This window comes from Neolamprologus multifasciatus, chromosome 10, assembly GCF_963576455.1.
Source record: "Neolamprologus multifasciatus chromosome 10, fNeoMul1.2, whole genome shotgun sequence".
Classification (NCBI taxonomy): domain Eukaryota; kingdom Metazoa; phylum Chordata; class Actinopteri; order Cichliformes; family Cichlidae; genus Neolamprologus; species Neolamprologus multifasciatus.
The window spans coordinates 18,606,414-18,625,777 of NC_140448.1; the positions used below are offsets into that span (position 1 = coordinate 18,606,414).

The 19,364-nt window shown below is 39.7% G+C and overlaps 1 protein-coding gene across 1 annotated transcript; it reads right to left on the reverse strand.

Annotated features, from left to right (window-relative positions):
• Positions 1-689: 689 nt before the first annotated feature.
• Positions 690-2,076, reverse strand: LOC146510063 (claudin-4-like). Its single transcript, XM_085174578.1, has one exon. It carries the CDS (start codon positions 1,829-1,831, stop codon positions 1,277-1,279), a length of 555 nt encoding a protein of 184 aa, XP_085030704.1. The 5' UTR covers positions 1,832-2,076; the 3' UTR covers positions 690-1,276.
• Positions 2,077-19,364: the final 17,288 nt, after the last annotated feature.

Below are 19,364 nucleotides of genomic sequence, written 5' to 3' on the forward strand. Positions count from 1 at the left end.
ATGATAATTTTAGGGAAGAAATTTCTCTTTCTATCTATTTAATCAAACATTTTATACCTCAGCTATCTCATTCTTTCTATAGCGTTCTGCAAACTGTGACTAACGTGAGGAGGCTTATTTTTGGCTGCAGGTATCCCTGTATCCTTCTCAGCAGCACACATGTGGGGACCATATAACAGTTTAATAATACTTCTCCCTGAGCTTTGCTTCCTCACAAGACCAAAGTTGTCATCCTTTGTTACACAGTCTTATCGTCGTCCACCTGGATGAAAAAGCATTTACACTAAACATTGTTTTTGTTTTCTGATTCTGCAAAAAGACTGAGATCAGCAAAGGCCAGAGAACACAAGATACACAAGATCCAACAAAAAAGATACTAGCAGGGAAATGGAAAATGCTGTCTTGGTCTTACTAGATGTTGTCTAACTGGATTTTCTCTCTGTGTTTGAGTTGAACAATCTAGTTTAGAAAGTATTATATATTTATAAGTGTAAATTGTAGATTTATCTGCCAGTGTTAATTACATTTAATTACTTATTTAATTAAACAATATTTTTGTTCAAGTGGAAATCTAAAATGGATGTTATAAATACATATTAACAAATGTACTTAAAAACAAAAAACAAATCTGTGCCGTATTTGTTTTCTTCAGGTCTTCTTCCGTCTTTTTTAAAACAGAAAATATGTCCCAAACTAAAATATTTTTTCAGAGTCTTTATTTAGGCTTTTGACATTAAAACAGAGGCAGTGATGTAAAAGATTAGCAACACATGATCTCTCACGATTAGAAATATAAATTTTAATTTGACCAAAATTGTATTGATATGCAATAAAGCAATAAAAGTAAAAGAAAACAACAACAACAACTCAAAAGAAAAGTATTCAAAGAGTAAAAGAAAATCACATTATCATCAATATGGAAGCAGTTTATAAGAAATATATTGAAATAGTTATCAGGCTTAGACTTAAACCACTGCATACACATTCTATAGGAATATTACACACACAGCGTAATAATTTCACATGGGGGGGGGGGGCGGGGGGGATAAAGAAAGAACTTAAGTTACACATTCATATTGATAACATTTTTTCTTACTTTCATTACATTTTAGGCTCTATTATTGTCATCACTGAAGGGAAAAACAGAAGTTCATAAGAGAAATGTTTTATGAAAACATTGGAAACAAACATTACTCTTGTTTTCAATGGGCTGGGGGGAAAAAAGCAAGCCTAACATAGCTGTGTTAATGAATACCTTTCTTTCAGTATAACAGTATCATTCCTGTCGGTACAGGAGCAGGCCTCCTGCCAGGAACAGAAGCCCAGTGGTGAACCAGCCAATGTAGAGTGAGGCTCCCAGCTTTATGCTGACATTACTGACATGTCTGAGCATGTAGGACTCACGAATGGTGATGTTGGCCATCCAGCAGACAGGTATGAGCACCAAGAAACCTGTAATGATGAAGACAACTCCAGAAGCAAAGCCCACTTTGCGTTTTTGCCCATCATCCAACATGAAGTTAATGCGCTTGTTCCCGGCCACACCAAGCAGGATTCCAAAGATCCCACTGAGGATTGCGATAATGACAAGTGCTCTGGTAGCTTTCATGGCGTCATCTACCAGGGGTGGAAAAACCTCATACCCAACGCATTCCATCTTGCCTGTGGTGTATATTGTACAGATTTTCCATAAACCATACCAAGCCCCATAAATGTCATCAAAAGTACTAATGAGGACTTTCCAGGCAGGGAGACCACAGATCATGATGGTCCCCAATACGCCGATGATGGCTAAAGCCAAACCCAAAATCTGTCTTCTACCAGCATCCATAATGAAGCTCTTTTGATCTCTTCAAAACAGGAAGTTGGTGTGTTCTTAAGAGCTGCAGTAATGTATCTGTTCAGTAAGTGCTAAGCAGGCATCTTAAATACTCAGCGCAAATGGGTTGTGGCTTTCTCACTCACTTGGGGGTGTGTCCATATGAAGCCTGTGTTGATGCCCCTTATCATTATTATTAAGAGCAGCAAAAATTAAGAAAAAAGCTAAAATAGAAGATAAAATAGAATAGTATACTATACAAAATACAGGGTGGGCCATTTATATGGATACACCGTAATAAAATGGGAATAGTTGGTGATATTAAAGTCCTGTTTGTGGCACATTAGTATATGTGAGGTGGCAAACTCCTCAAGATGGGTGGTGATCATGGTGGCCATTTAGAAGTCGGCCATCTTGGATACAACTTTTGTTTTTTCAGTAGGAAGAAGGTCATGTGACACATCAAACTTATTGGCAATGTCACAAGAAAAACAAAAACAAACAAACAAAAACAGTCCAAAATAGAAGAAGAAGAAGAGATTTTTAGGCCCTTATTATTTGAGGCCAAACTATTCAACTAAACCAAAACAAGAAACTGATATCCAAGTGGAGCCAGGTCATAATCTACTCAGCATACTACACTATCCAGCTGATTACATTGTGTGACCCACTCAGCAGCACAGAGCTACCAAAGCGAAAAGTCCGTTTAATTTGAAGGATTTTGAACTTTCTTTGACAGCAATTATTCTTTTAGTGAAATAAATAAGCTCTGATTATGGAAAATGACACCTGATATGACGGGCACTCTTTGTATGTATTTCTACTGTCATATTGCAAAATAGGAAGTTAGAACAAGTTATTTTTCCATTTTATTAATTCCTCATATTTACTAATACTAACAATGTGAACATTGTTTCTCAATCACCATCATCCCTAACTTATTCCAACATATTCCATTATGGGAATGGCCACCACTTAAGCTCTCTTCAAGAGCAATTCCAGCTGGACTTTTTCCATCAATTTAGCACTTTTGCAAGTTTAACAGTTCTCCAGGTCACAAAATAGGCTTGAATGATCCCCTCCACGATTGTCTGTGTGTGTGTGTGTGTGTGTGTGTGTGTGTGTGTGTGTGTGTGTGTGTGTGTGTGTGTATGTGTGTGTGTGTGTGTGTGTGTGTGTGTGTGTGTGTGTGTGTGTGTGTGTGTGTGAGTGTGGTTCTTCTGTTCAGCTTTATTGCTTTTTCAGCTATAGCCTTCATGGACGATACAGTCAGAGGTCTGTTTCTTCACTTTGTCAGTGAAGCCTTTATTGTTTTATGTGTGTCTTGAGGTTTGTAGCCTTGGTACATATCTCTCTTGACTTTATTTGCCAAACTGTTTTGTTTATTTTCAAGCACCATTAGTGTAACAGTGGTGGCTTGTTTACCAAGGATGAAATGGAACAGATGGTTACAGAGGTAACATTAGTTCTATGAATGAAGGTCAATGACCCTGTTGATGTGGTCACTCAACAGGCTGGTGTGGTCAAGGTGAAAAAAACTGAAAATGATCCCATGGTGGCACAGCTGTATATATGCTATATTAACAGGAGAGTGGTTAATTTGGTATTTTATTTCTCCTAAACAGCTCACACTAGGACAGGCTGACTCATACTGTGGCATTTTGTGCTTCATTTAAAAGAAAACCCTCACAGTAACCTCTGGAGTCATTGCTCCCTTCCTGATTTCCTTTTTGTGTATGTTTGGAACGCTTAACATTTCAGATCATCTAAAATATTAAAATATTACACAAACATAACAAAGATAAACACAAAATGCAGTTTCTAATTTAAGATGTTCATTATTTTGACCCACATCTTTGCAGTATTATTGTATTTCAGCCACACTGGAGAGAGCACCAGCTAATTGTAACTGATGTCCAAATACTTTTTGAAACATATTACACATACATTTTTAAGTAAAGAAAAGAAAAGATCTGTCTATTGTTATGTGGGTAACTAATATCACAGGTCTGTCAGTGTCTGATCTTTTTCTCCATATGTTTATCTTCAGCTTCTGTCACCTACATTTTCTCCCCATTAGGTTACAGCTGAACAATTAGTTTTAAAAATCAAATGTTCAATTAGGATTCCAGCATCATGTAACAAAAGTTCAAGTTGAGCAAAAGACAAGATGTCTGTGAAGGTTCTCAGTCATCCAGGTCATCGTACTCTAAGGAGCTTGGAAAGAAAAGCGTCTGGACTTCTTGTCACGGTTCTGGGTCGGTGACAAAGTGTTGAGTTTCTTGTGTCTCAGAGTTTTTGTATTATGATCTTAGTTCTCTTTGTTGCCCCAGTTTTCTATAGTCTAGTGTCTTAGATTGGCTTTCTTGTATTCAGTTTAGTTTTCCGAGTGTTTAGTAGCTGCCCTCTGTGTCTCGTTGTTGTTTTTGTTCTCTGTGTTTCTTAGTTGCTCTCTCTCCCCTAGTCAAGTCTGCGTCTGTGCTATTTCCTGTTTTACTTTGAAGGTCTGTGTCTCACGCAGGGTTTTAATAGTTTTGCAATTTTCATTAGTTTTTATTTTTATTTAGTTTTGACTTCAGATTTTCAATTTTATATCAGTTTTAATTAGTTTTTACCAATTGTTTGCTAGTTTAGTTTAGTTTTTATTTTTTTTGAAAATCCTTAGTTTCAGTTTAGTTTTGATTAGTTTCAGTTATAGTTTTAGTTGTGTTTGCAATAATTAAGTGTAACAAAATCCCAGTTTCATCATATCAGTCATTCTCTTCTGCTTATCCTTGGGTATGTTGCTATTCCAGCTACCATACCCTGCACCCTGGACAGGTCGCCTGTCTGTCGCAGGGCTAACATGCAGAGACAGACAACTCACATTCCCACCTATGGGTTCTTTAAATAAATAAATAAAGGCAGATGAACAACCATTGATACCAGGCAACTATAAAATGTATATCTTGGCCCCAATGAGACTATTAACTCTTGCAGCACCGGGTGTTCGTAATTGTGGTTCAAGTGAATTGATAAACTTTTTGAAGGTAATTGACTCACGCAGTTGTGTAGATATCCCCGTCCTGTTGTCTCGGGATGTATCACACTGCCTTGCCTGGGGTTAGCTTCTGTTTTCTGGGGATGAGGGTTGAGTGTGCTCCCTTACCTAAGGTAAGCTAGGTTAGCCTTCTTGTGTGAGCTTTTCAAGTGCACTTTAAGGTTTGTGGGATTTTTTTCCCTTTAGAAATGTCCCTCATAATTTGTCTGTTTCCACTGCAAGACACTTGCTTTATCCAAAACACAGTCATATTCAAAGTAATCCCAAATTGGACTCTGGCGCTTTCTTCCGACTTTTCCTGACATGATTCTGCGCGTGGATGGAGCAGCAACACAGACGACCCGACTAACGTACTTGCCACCTGCTGGCATAATGAGACACAGCAAGAAAAAAATCTGGAAACTAAACTTCATTTTCACCCTTGACTATTGTATGACACGCACACATCAATGAAAACTAAACACATTTTTGCTATAAATTCAGTTAATTTTAGTTAGTTTTGTGAACACTCATTATAGTTTTAGTTAGTTTTCCTTTTTTTGTTTTTATTTTTATTTCCGTTAACGAAAATGTTTTTTCACTTCTAGTTTTCGTTATTTCGTTAGTTTTCGTTAACGATAATAACCTTGGTCTCACGTGAGTGTATCCTACTTTGCTTCCTTGTCTCATCAGTTCTGATTTCCCTCATGCTGTGTGTGATTCTCCGTGTGTCTCCTGGTGTACATTATAATTCGTTTTTCTCAGTTTAGTTTTGTATTGCTTGTGATCTGTTTTCCAGCAATAAAGCTGTGTTTTTGTTTTTGTCCCCGTGAGTTTGCATTGGACCCAAATGCAAACTCATTCCTGCCTGCACATAGCCGGATCATGACACTTCTTTAAATTGCTTAAAGACGTTTCACCTCTCATCCAAGAAGCTTCTTCAGTTTTAAGGTCAAATGGTGGAGAGTCCCAGATTTAAACCCAGTGGGAGGTTCCCCCCCAAAGAGGGACAAAGGACCCCCTGATGATCCTCTACCTAATCACATGAGCCAAGGTGTGAAAAGGGGTGTGGGTCACAATCAGCCAAGGTTTTGGGTGAGCTCATTGTGAAACCTGGCCCCACCCTATCATGTGATTTCCTGAGGTCATATGGCCCAGGGTGTCAGTCGGCGTTAAGGCGTCTGGGAAGGGATCTCAAAACTGGATTATAGATAGCAGACAGTTGTCGTAAACCACCGCCTCTATTCAAAGAGGACCATCTGTCCTCTGTCCAAAATGTGAACATTGGCATCCTCGAAAGAGTGACCTTTAAGTTTTGAAAGAGGAGTGAAAGAAGCCATTTATGTCCACTGTGAGCTACCATCTTCGGCCCACCGAGCATTTGCCCGGTGGGCCAATTCAGGCTGCAGACCCTGAATTGGGATACAGCCTCAGTTTTGCTCTCCCTGTCTCGCTAATCAAATGTAGTTCACCTGTGGTCCCTGGTGTGCTCCATCTCCCTGATTACCTCATGTGTATGTAAGTCCTCAGTTTCCCCCTGTTCTTTGTCACATTGTTGTCTTACATACTCTTAATGCTGTGTGCATCCTGATCCTTATCCTAGCTATAGTACTTCTTAGATCGTATTTTATTCTCAAGTTCATAAGCCCCTGCAGAAAAGCTGTGTAAAATTCATGTTTTGCCTCCAGAGTCCTGCACTTGGTGTCCTCAGTATGGCTGGTACACAGCCAGTTCATGGCAACAACAAACAAACCTCCCCAACCCTATGAGATGACAAAACTTAGGGGAAAAAATTATACGAATAAATGCACAATTATTGCCCTCATCTGCGAGCTCATTTGTTGACATGCTTACATACAAGTTAAATGGCTGCCAAAACCTATAAAAACTTTGCTGCTTTTTTCCTTCAAAGTTGATTTCAGTTTTATAAGTATAGGAACTCTGTTACATGTTAATCCAATGAGTGTGGGGGGGGGCGATGTCTCTCATCTTTCCCTCTTATGACAACTTCTATCTATTAGCGTATGAAAACCAATCTGGTCTTTAAGTGATGATCTATGAACTCTGCTTCCAGGTTCAAACGACTCTGTGTTTATTAAGGCTGTTGTGCTTTCAACATGTTTTAATGCTTGATCTATTTAATCTGAACAAGGCCCTAAAAAAGGCAGTGATCACTATCGGCCTCTCTTGATTTTTATTACCACTATTCATTTGAAAGCTCAGTTTTTAAAACCTTACGATGTAACTACAGCCCAGCCCATGCAGCAGTACATTTCACAGACAGTGGTCACTACTGTGGACAGCTATTCAAAGGCTGTTTTCTTGTATTTGTGTCAGTGTTGACTTGCACATAAACCACTACATTGGACACTGCCACCTACTGGTCAACCAGTGGACATGTGTAAGTGGCTCTTTTAAAAGCACATGTTTTAAAAAATGAAGTTCAAAAATCTTTTTTTATGCCTAAAGATCAATAAAAATACTTGATTGAGGTTGTCATAATTCATGCATAAAAGGGTTAAACATTACAAACAGACAGGGGATTAAAAGACATATTGGTGTCTTCTAATCTCCTATTACATCCAGCATTTCACAGTTATTGCCAATGCACAGTGCAGCATCTCCTGATTGTGAACAAATACAGTATGACATCATTTTCAATTAATGTGTCAAAGTAATTTATCAAAAAATATTGGGTTTAACTATATGTTGTTGTTTTTTTTTTACAAAATGTAGCTCTGAAGGAACTACATATTGTACAGAACTTATTGCTTTGCTGATAATGACAAACTTCAGGGGAGTTCATGATGACAAAAAGCTCCAAACACTGCTGTAAAGTCGAGTTTCTCCTTTTGTTTTTGTGACCTCAGCAAGGTTGACTTGAAGCTGCAAAAGATTTAAAAAAAAAAAAAAAAAAGATAATTATAGGGAAGAAATTTCTCTTTTAATTTTCTTTCTATTTAATTCTTTAGTGTTCTGCTCAACCAATTGGTAGAGCACATTTTCAGGCCCTATATCTAACTGAGGCTTTCACTGCAATTTGCCTACCTTAATGAGTCTTTTCTACCAATTGGTTTACATCTGTAATGCCCCAAAAATCCACCAGAAGGCACTGTGAATGTAAAAGGTTGGCTCTTCTTATCCCTCTCCCAACCAGGAAGTCAGAAACCAAAAAACATCCAACATATTTTGAGTGTTTTTGATTAAACTAAGGTAGGAAGATATAATTTTTTGATATATGATAGTGTTAGAGGACTTGCTTAACAGATGTATGTCACTGGACAGCATTAAAAAAGTGAAATTAAGTGTTAAATAATTTTTTTAAAAAGTGGTCAACCACATGGTTGATTTGTCACTTTATGGTGGTACTGCTAACATAACCTAAATGTTATTAAAATTGATTATTTGCCATAAAATCAAACCACTAGACCCATTTTATTTATCCATTGCTTTTGATAAATCACAGTAAGTGTTAGCATCAGGGGTGGATCTAGAAGGGTGGCATGGGGACAGTTTTGCATATGACAGTGTTGTTTATTAAAGTAAGATAGCATTAACAGTTTGAGTTACAGTCAACAGTGAATATAAATGCTAAAACTGAATATATTGCATAGTGTCAAAGAGTCAAAAATTGTATTTCAGATCTTTTTACAGACCAAATTAAAATAACGTGCCGTTATACAACGTTCAGAAGATGGTCTGTGTATTCAAACCCACCTCTGGCGCTGGTGCCCTACCTTCATTTTTAAATGCATATAGACACTCAGAGTTTTCAGGAGGAGCCGGGCTGCTCTCTGGCAGGAAGCACCATGCCCTCCTGTGTTTTAAATGCACTTTGGAACAGCGCGCAGCAACACTACATATGAGCAGGTGGAGGGAGGTTTGGGGTCTTTACACCCCCCAGTTCTGTTAACCGTCAGGGCTGGGGGGTTGGGAGGAGGTGCTGGCCGTCGGATTGGGGTCTGGGATGCAGAGCCTCCCTGCTACTTCAGATAAGGAGGCGGTCTGCTTTCCTCCACCCCAGAGAGAAGAGTTGCATCTCTTGGGTCCGGGTGCGGTTTGCCCCTCTGGGGGCAGGGGTACCTGGACTTGGGCTATGGAGTATGTTTGGGGAGTGTGACTTTGTGTGCAGTGTATATTTGTGTCTGTCTCCACATCAGGTGAGTGCCGAGTATTTATTTGTGTATATGGGGGTGGGAATGCACGTTTGTGTCTGCGTGCGCCTGTTCGTCTGTGTCTATATGTCAGCTTGGGTCTTAGACTCCACCTCTCTGGGAACATCTCAGGCTCTCCGAGGAATGGAGGCCTATCTCCCCTCACCACACTCCCTGCCGGTGGTTGATGCCCTCAGACGTTGGTGTGTTGGTGATTCTTGGTGTCTGGGGCTGGGCGCTCATATGTACCGACTCACTCCTGGTGGCCGATTGGCGGGGCCTGGCGCCTGTGGCCTGGCTGGGCCCCTTCCGGGGGGTGAGGTGCCCTCTGGGCTCTGGGCCTGAGGCCCGGTCCTCTCTGGCACAGCTGGCTGCTGGCAGAGCCCGCGGGCACGCCACTGCAACCTCTCTGGCCTCTTTATGGCTGCTGGGTGACCTCTCGTTTGGGGCTCTCCTCAGCTCTTTCCAGGAGGGTGGCACAGTTGCCCCTTTGGTGGTCCTCCTTGGGTCCTCATACTCTGGGGCCCCTGGATGTCTGGACGACACAAAGGCAAATGTGTCCGACAGTTAAAGGTATAAGAATATGGAATTCTCTTCGAGATAATCTCAATCTCAAATATGCACAGTTTTAAAATGTGTTAGATACTTAAAATGATAAATCAATATGAAGAACACAAAAGTAATTTGGGCTAAATATGGAAGGAACAATATTTCTTTGCCATCTAGTAGTGTTGTATATTGTTGATTATACTGATTTATTGTTTAGTTTAACATGTCTTGATATGTAACGATGCAAGAGTGTTTTTGGGGTTGTTGGCACCCTCTTGTAAGGATAATTAGATTTCAGATAGGGGGCAGGTGCTAATAAGAATTTGTTCTTCTTCCTGTTCCTTTTTCACCCATGAGTGCAGTGTTATATTAATGGGAAAGAGGATTTGTATGTAGGAAATAAAATGCAGTTTAAAGTAATACAGTTACTTTTCCTAGTAATTAATTACTTTTATAATACTGTAACTCATTTACTAACTCAGTTACTTTTTTGAAGAACTAGAAACTGTAACATATTACTTTTGTTTTTACAACACATGTAAAAACAAACACACATTTAGTTTTGTTTTTTTTCAATTATACTGCACTACAATTATACTGCTAGATAGATAAATCTCATTCCTCTCAATGGCCTCAGAGCAGTGAAAGGCAGCTTATAACGGTAAATACCAGAGTTTCATCCACAATGCGCATGTGAAAACCATGGGGGGTTGCCCAGCTCAGTCAGTGTAATCGGGAGATGGACACGCCCACATTAAAGTGAGAGTCTGCCAGAGATTGACGTAATCAGTTTTAATCAACAATAGCAGACTGTGGCCACAAGATGGCAATAATGTAAAGGTTAGATGTATCTAAGGAGAAAGATTGCTATACTTTGGTCATTTCTTCTCTCTGCCCTTGAAGGAAATATTGTTTTTCCTACTTTGTTCTTCCTGTCTGGATGCGCACTGCACGCCTGGTTGCACACATTATTTCAGCAGTACTTTGAGCTTGAAGCGGAAAGGCAGCATGTTTTTTGGGAGGAAAGGTTTTATTCATTTGATAATATAGGAATCATAACACACACACACATACATTAAGCAATCAAATAAATCAGCAAATGAATCACTTTGGCTGCTTTATTTCTGCCTTGATTATGGGTGAGATTGTGTTATATTATGAAAATTAGGATATGACATGTAAAACTTAGTTATTTCATAGTATTTCCTTAACTCTTGAGCTACCATGATTTAATTGGCTCGGTTTGCATTTACCATACCTCTACTAATTCTTTAAAATTTGATAAAAATCTAGCTCCACGGTAATGAGCAGTAAGCATAGGGACCACTTAAGGACGTTGGGCATTCAAGTCCGTTTATGATCACTGTTTAAAGACATTCACATCAGTGACCTACTGGGGAAAATTATCTCCACCTCTGTCATTCCTGTTCCTCTTTACACAAAGGAGCAGATACTGGCCCTGCCGATGAGTTAAGGACCTTCTACAGCCCTGCCCAGCTTTCATAGAGTAACTGTCTATCTCCTTGAAACTCCACTATTTTCTTTAGGCTGTGCTGGGAGACACAGCAAACCTTTTGGCAATGGCACATATTGAAGTGGCATCCTGAAGGGGCTGGACTAACTGTGTAACCTCCTGTAGGCTCCAGGTATTCCTTCATGCTACCAGTAATGACACTGACCTAGCTGAATGCAAAACTAGTGAAAAAACAAACAAACGTAAAAGTTGAGGAAGGAAAAATATCAGAGGCCTCCACCTGAAAAACTGTTTGCTGTTTTAGGGTTGCGGCTTGAGGAGGAACAAATAGTGCAGCGGACGTCATCAAGTATTGACGCCATGCGTTTGCTATTTAGTTTAATTTAATAATGAAAAACACACTGTTAAGACAAGTAAAAGAAGCTTGATGCATACTGACACAGAATCAAATAGGGTCATTTGGCTTGTACTTCACAATAATCACTACAGTAACTGGATAGTGTTAATTACTGCATGTGTTATGTTTTCTATGTGTTAAAGTATACAAGCTTTGGCTTGGTTCAGAATAATTTAAATAATTTCATCAAAAGTTGAAACATGAGGCTTTGAGCAGATGTCCATGGGCCCGCCAGGGATTTTTTATTTTTTATTTTTTTGTGACACAGCACTACCATGCACCTACTTTGAATTGTTCAGGTAAACTCAAAGCAAAAATGAAAATAGTCCCTCCCTCTTCCCGCTCCACCACAACCACCCACACATGCGGGGCCTTGGGGTGCAAGTGTGTCACTAGGGTGCAGGGGAGGCACTCCCCCTCTGTCCCCTTCTGGCCGCTTGTGCCTCAATTTCATTCTGCAACCTAGACATCCACATTACTCCCACTATGATTACACATACATATAGGGCCTTGGGGGTGGGCACGTATATGGCGTCCAGAGGACAGTGTGTGTATTCAACCTCACCTCTGGTGCCCACTTTTTAATTTTAAATGCACAGACCTTGAGGGCTCTCAGTAGGGGCCGTGCTAGACCTGCTGCTCTCTGTCAGGAAGCACCATGCCCTCCATGCACTTTAGAACAGCATGCAGCAACACTACATGAGCGGGCAGAGATAAGTTTGGGGTCTTCACACACCTCCGTTCTCTGTTAGCCATCGGGGCAGAGGGGCGGAGAGGAGGAGTTGGCCGTCCGATTGTCTGGGATGCGGGGCCACCCTGCTACTGTGAGGCTGGGGGTGTCTCCACCCCGGGGAAATGGGTAGCATCTTCTGGATCTAGGTGTGTTTCCCCCCCTGGGGGTGGTGGTATCTGGAGCTGGGGGCTAGAGTATGTTTAGGGAGTGTAATTGTGTGTACAGTTTCTTTTTGTGTCTGTCTCCACGTTGGGTGAGTGCCAAGTATTTGTTTATGTGTGCATGAGGATGGGAATGCACGTCTGTGTCTATATGTCAGGTTGGGTCCACCTCAGGCCCTCCAAGGTATGGAGGCCTATCTCCCCCCACCACACCCCCTGCTGGTGGCTGATGCCCTCAGGTGTCGGTGCGTTGGTGGTTCTTGGTGTCCGGAGCTGGGCGCTCAGGTATGTACTAAGGTTATTATCGTTAACGAAAACTAATGAAATAACGAAAACTAGAAGTGAAAAAACATTTTCGTTAACGGAAATAAAAATAAAAACAAAAAAAGGAAAACTAACTAAAACTGGAATGAGTGTTCACAAAACTAACTAAAATTAACTGAATTTATGCAAAAATGTGTTTAGTTTTCATTAATGTGCGCGTGTCATACAATAGTCAAGGGTGAAAATGAAGTTTAGTTTCCAGATTTTTTTCTTGCTGTCTCATTATGCCAGCAGGTGGCAAGTACGTTAGTCGGGTCGTCTGTGTTGCTGCTCCATCCACGCGCAGAATCATGTCAGGAAAAGTCGGAAGAAAGCGCCAGAGTCCAATTTGGGATTACTTTGAATATGACTGTGTTTTGGATAAAGCAAGTGTCTTGTAGTGGAAACAGACAAATTATGAGGGACATTTCTAAAGGGAAAAAAATCCCACGAACCTTAAAGTGTACTTGAAAAGCTCACACAAGAAGGCTAACCTAGCTTACCTAAAACAGAAGCTAACCCCAGGCAAGGCAGCATGATGCATCCCGAGACAACAGGACTGGGATATCTACACAACTGCGTGAGTCAATTACCTTCAAAAAGTTTATCAATTCACTTGAACCACAATTACGAACACCCGGTGCTGCAAGAGTTAATAGTCTCATTGGGGCCAAGATATACATTTTATAGTTGCCTGGTATCAATGGTTGTTCATCTGCCTTTATTTATTTATTTAAAGAACCCATAGGTGGGAATGTGAGTTGTCTGTCTCTGCATGTTAGCCCTACGACAGACAGGCGACCTGTCCAGGGTGCAGGGTATGGTAGCTGGAATAGCAACATACCCAAGGATAAGCAGAAGAGAATGACTGATATGATGAAACTGGGATTTTGTTACACTTAATTATTGCAAACACAACTAAAACTATAACTGAAACTAATAAAAACTAAACTGAAACTAAGGATTTTCAAAAAAATAAAAACTAAACTAAACTAGCAAACAATTGGTAAAAACTAATTCAAACTGATATAAAATTGAAAATCTGAAGTCAAAACTAAATAAAAATAAAAACTAATGAAAATTGCAAAACTATTAAAACCCAGGTATGTACTGGCTCACTCCTGCTGGCTGCTTGGGGCTCAGTACACTCTGGCACAGCTGGCTGTCGGCAGAGCCCGCGGGCACGTCACTGCAGACCTCTGTGGCTTCTGCTCCCTGGCTGCTGTGTGACCCCTCGTCTGGGGCTCTACTCAGCTCCTCCACCGAGGGTGACACGGTTGCCCCTCCGATGGTGCTCCTTGGGCTCTTGCACTCTGGGGCCTCGATCTGCTGCTTCATGCCCTGGGGGACGGGGTGTATAAATAAATTATGCTAGCTTGGACACTGCTAGCATAATGGACTGTGTTTGTTTTTGGGTTTTTTTAATAAATGGGGCTCCCACACAAACGCCCCTGCCCCAAAAAAGGCATATACCTTTGACGTTGCATGACGAACACCGTATTCCTTGTCCACATGTAAACACAAAAACTGAGTTTTCGAATATCTCCAACCTGACTGGAGTGTTGTTGTTTTTTTAAAGTCTCTGTTTTCGGTAAATCAAAATGCAGTTTTTTGTGGACAAAAGGCCCAAATGCATAGAGAAAGCTGCGTTTTCAAAAATACCCATGTAGGTGTGGATGTAGTGTAAAAGAGTTAGTAGTTTACCTGTAATTTGTTGCAGTTTACTTTTATTTGTTTAATTGTTTACTAAATGTTTGAGGTGTGAAATATATTGCAATGGAGTTAGTTGCTTTCTCACTATGTTTCAGTATTATTTTTACACGTCCACAATGGCTGACAAGTTAATGTCACAGGCGGTCAAGTTTCTGCAAAACCTCAATAGACTGTATATTTGACATAACAATCAAATTAACTTCCAAGAGCTCCCATGCTTTGCTGATTACAGAATACTACTGGATTTTTAAAATACAGCCTTCTTACTGTAAAACTGTGCTGCAGTTTTTATAGAAATTTGTTGCAGTGCTCATTTTTTCAGAGGAAAGAACAGGACCCATATTAATAAACTAGCACAGAAAAAGAAAGCGGAACAGGAGCTGAAGTGATTCATTTCCATTCTTTGGAAGTGAATCACTTCAGCTTTCAGGAGGTGATAATCACTCACCTCCTGAAAGCTGCACTTGCTGGATGCCTTGAACTTCCTGATGCCAGTATACCAACTCCTCCTTCAGAAAACTCCAACATGATAATGGCAACTATACCAGCACGAACAAGTCCAAGGGAGCGTACTCCACTCTACATTTAATATGTAGTTGTAAGGGCGTAATAGAGTGCTGTGCAGAATTCTGGAGCCACATCTCATTTTTCTGTTAGAAGTTGTCAATTAGTTTTGCAGCTGGTATAAAATAGTGATTGCATGCTCCTACTTAACATTCTGGGAGGCTAAACAGTTGTAATTTTCTTTTGCCATTAGTGTTAAAGAGGTTGTTTGGTTTGTGGAAGTTGTCCAACTCAGCTTTCAAGTCTGGATAGACAAAGGTCAAATGAAAGTTAATGTGTAGGTTTTCTGTACCTGTTTACTGTATTAGGCAAGTCTGTTTCCTGTATCAGGGAAAGCTTATCAGATAACCACTATATTAGGTTCAGCTTTGACAAACTAATCAGTATCCTTAATAAAGCAGGCCATTAAGTCAGCTTCATTGTCCAGGAAAGATTATTTAACTCCAAGGCCTTTCAGTTTTTCAGGCACTTCTGATCCCATTTATGTGTTATTTACATTTTTTTAAAGCAAATTCAACAAATGCAGCTCCATAGTCTGATTCATTCGGTGATTCTGCTTTTACATTAATGCATGGTACATGTTTTCATAATACAATGCAGTTGAGCTGGGTCAATAAAATAAAGCTTCAGACATTTCAAATGTTTAAAGCAATGGCAGGCAACAACCTTCAAGCTTTCAGCATTGAAGTTTTTAATAATTATGTATGCCGGTGTGCCCAGCCACTATATTAGATACATCAGTTGCAGCTTTGGCACCTACCTCCTCCCATACTATTAGTCATAGGGACATCATTCAAATACTAAAATGATTAACTTAGTTTTGTGACATATGCTTCTGTAGACAGAGTTTTGGCATATATTTTAAATCTCAAAGATCACAAATGCCTGCAGAAAATGAAAGACTTCATATGTCAGTCACAGCAAGTGGTATGATAACTCAACTTTGGGTTTCAAGCCAAGCTGTTCTTTCTGCCAAGTTTCTCTTTTACATCACAGTGGGTTCTAAGGAAATTTGAGGATGTGTCTAACACGATCTAACACGTCCTTTAGTTTCCATAGAACTGAAGAATGTTTAAAGAGGTTTTTATCTCAGTAAACCTGTGTGAAGCGTGTTATTCAATCGGCTGTATTTGACTTTTGATGGTGTTTTTGCACATGCCTGGATTACTTTACTAATGTTTTGAATTTCGTTTTTTTATTGATGTTTTTTCCTATTTAGAATAGGATCTTCTTGTTTGTTTGTTTTTAGTTCCCTTGGTCTTTTCTATTTAGGTTTCACACACTGTTGCTGGTATTTTGGCTCATTCCTCCATGCAGATCTCCTCTAGAGCAATGATGTTTTGGGGCTGTTGCTGGGCAACATGGACTTTCAACTCCCTCCAAAGATTTTCTATGAGGTTGAGATCTGGAGATTGGTTAGGCCACTCCAGGACCCTAAAATGCTTCTTATGAAGCCACTCCTACGTTACCCAGGCGGTGTGTTTGGGATCATTGTCATGCTGAAAGACCTAGCCAGGTTTTATTTTCAGTGCCCTTGCTGATGGAAGTTTTCACTTAAAATCTCATGATGCATGGCCCCAGTCATTCTTTCCTTTACACATCAGTCATCCTGGTCCCCTTGCAGAAAAACAGCCCCAAAGCATGACGTTTCCACCCCCATGCTACAAAGTAGATATGGTGTTCTTTGTATGCAACTCAGCATTCTTTCTCCTCCAAACACGGCAAGTAGAGTTTTGGCCAAAGCGTTCTATTTTGATTTCATCTGACCATATGACATTCTCCCAAGCCTCTGCTGAATCATCCAAATGCTCTTTAGCGGACGGGCTTGAACATGTACTGGCTTAAGCAGGGGGACACGTCTGGCACTGCAGGATTTGAGTCCCTGGCGGTGTAGTGTGTTATTGGTAACCTTGGTTACTTTGGTCCCAGCTCTCTGTAGGTCATTCACTGTGTGGTTCTGGGATTTATGCTCACCATACTTGTGATCTTTTTGACCCTCTGGGGTGAGATCTTGTGTGGAGCCCCAGATTGAGGAGATTATCAGTTGTCTTGTACGTCTTCCATCTTTTAATAATTGCTCCCAGAGTTTACCTATTGCAGATTCAGTCTTCCCAGCCTGGTACAGGTCTACAATTTAGTTTCTTGTGTCCTTCGACAGCTCTTTGGTCTTGGCCATAGTGGAGTTTGGAGTGTGACTAAGTTTGTGGACAGGTGTCTTTTATACTGATAACGAGTTCAAACAGGTGCCATTAATACAGGTAACGAGTGAGCTGGACGATATGGAAGTGAAGTTGGACTTGATTGATTTGTTTCGCACGACCTCTGTAAGTGGAAGTTATCGGGCTGTTTTTTTGTTTTTAAGGCAGACCCTGTTTTTTTTTTTTTTTTTGTCATTTCGGTCCAAACTCCATACTGGTTGGTGGCGGTAATGCACCATTTTGCTGTTTGCCAACCGCCAGTAAACCCTATACAGAAGAAGAAGAAGACTGTAACAAGTGGAGGATCCTCTAACAGAAGAAGTTACAGGTCTGTGAGAGCCAGAAATCTTGCTTGTTTGTAAGTGACCAAATACTTATTTTACACCATAATTTGCAAATAAATTCTTTAAAAATCAGACAATGTGATTTTTTGGATTGTGATTTACAGGCCTCTCTCATCTTTTTTTTTTTTCCAATTTTTATTTTTCAAATGCCAGACAGTCATAAAGCACATAGGTACACATAGAAATGATAGTCTCTTCTTTCTCCCCCCCACTCCCTTATAATAATTTAAAGATGAATATGTTACAGAAAGATGGATTAACCCATTCAAAAAACAAACAAACAAACAAAAACAAAACAAACAACAACAAAAATCAACAATAAAGTGCTAGTACTTATCCTTATAGATTAATATTACCATTAATCAACATTAGTTAATATTAATATTAGTGACTGCTTGCTTCTTGGTCGAAGCAAATTAATAATGCTGGAATATCTTAAATGAAGTACTCTTATGAGGTGGTACTGCCAGCAATAGCAGGAAAATTTGTGCACGGTCATGTGTTGGACTACAAAAAGATTTCTCGTGCTGGTAACTAAGTATTTAAGTAATGGTTTCCAGTAAGTAGGCAAAGGCAATAAGGTTATTTTGGATAGCTGTGATACAAAGGTTATTTGGTGGTTTGCCAAAAATAGCAATATGTTGAGTCGGAGTTAGATTTATACCTAATATATCTGAAATTGTTTTGAAGAATTAATGCCAAAATTCAGCCAGCCTGGGGAACGCTCTAAACATGTAAGGTTGCAAGGTGTCTGTGAGCATCTATTACATTTATCATCACATTTATCTGGATATAATTTTAATTTTTTTTCTTTAATGTAGTGTAGTCTGTGGAAAACTTTAAATTGTATTAATGAAAGTCTGGCACAACTAAAAGACGAATTAATGGCCCTTATAGCTTCCTCTCAGAAAGATGCATGTGGAGTTCTGACTCCCATTTCATCTTGGTCCTATGGAAAAGCGATTCGCTAGGTGGAGAAACTAGTTTGTAAAGGTAGGAAATATGGCCCTTTGACAAAGTAATCTCTCTCACATCTTTTTAAGTGGGAGAACTTGCACAATTGGTGGCTGACTAAATACTTTTTTGCCCCATTTGTATCTATAGAGTAACTTCTTATTATGCTCATAGATTTAAATTACTCAAGTATTATAAGTCGTTATAAAGTATTATAAGTTGTTATGCCAGAGTGCCAAGCATGTTTCAGAGAAATTCTAACAGTTACATCCTTCCAGTTCCACAAAATGCCATTACCATGGTGATTCACAGCTACACAATTGAAACAGCTGGGAAGAACTGATAGGTAACAGCCTAATCTCTGGGATTTTGACAATGGATATACAGTATAGGATATACAAACATGCCAATATTTTTGATTATCTATGCTTATCTATGCTTCAGCAAACTGGCATACACCTTTGGTTAAATTTATAAGGCACACTTATGTGGCTAATAAAGTGGCCGCCCATTTTATTAAGTATGCAATTGTGCCTAGCCACTACAGATGTTAACCTGTGTACCCAGCCAAATTATTAGGTACGCCCATGGACAATTTATCAGGTACAGGCCTTGCTACTTTTTTAAGTGCCAATTCTCCTCAGCTTTTTTAGCTAACCTATTTACTTTCAACCTTTTAGCACAGTAACAAACCCATTGCACAACCCCCAAGGGTTTTATGTCTGCTTCCAGGGAAAGAGACTTCAAAGGGTTCTTTCACATATTATGCAAGGTTCCATACCACTACACTATGAGCTCACTATTAAAAACAAACGACAAATTTTAAAAAACAGCCGTCATATCTTATCAAACGAGTTTGTCTTAGTAAATGGAATGCAGCCTGATAACTTTAACTTAAGTTCTTTTACAGTATATCATATGTATCCAGGTTAACTTCCTTTTACTAATGTTTTGAATCAGCTCCCTTTGCTCAGTTTCATAT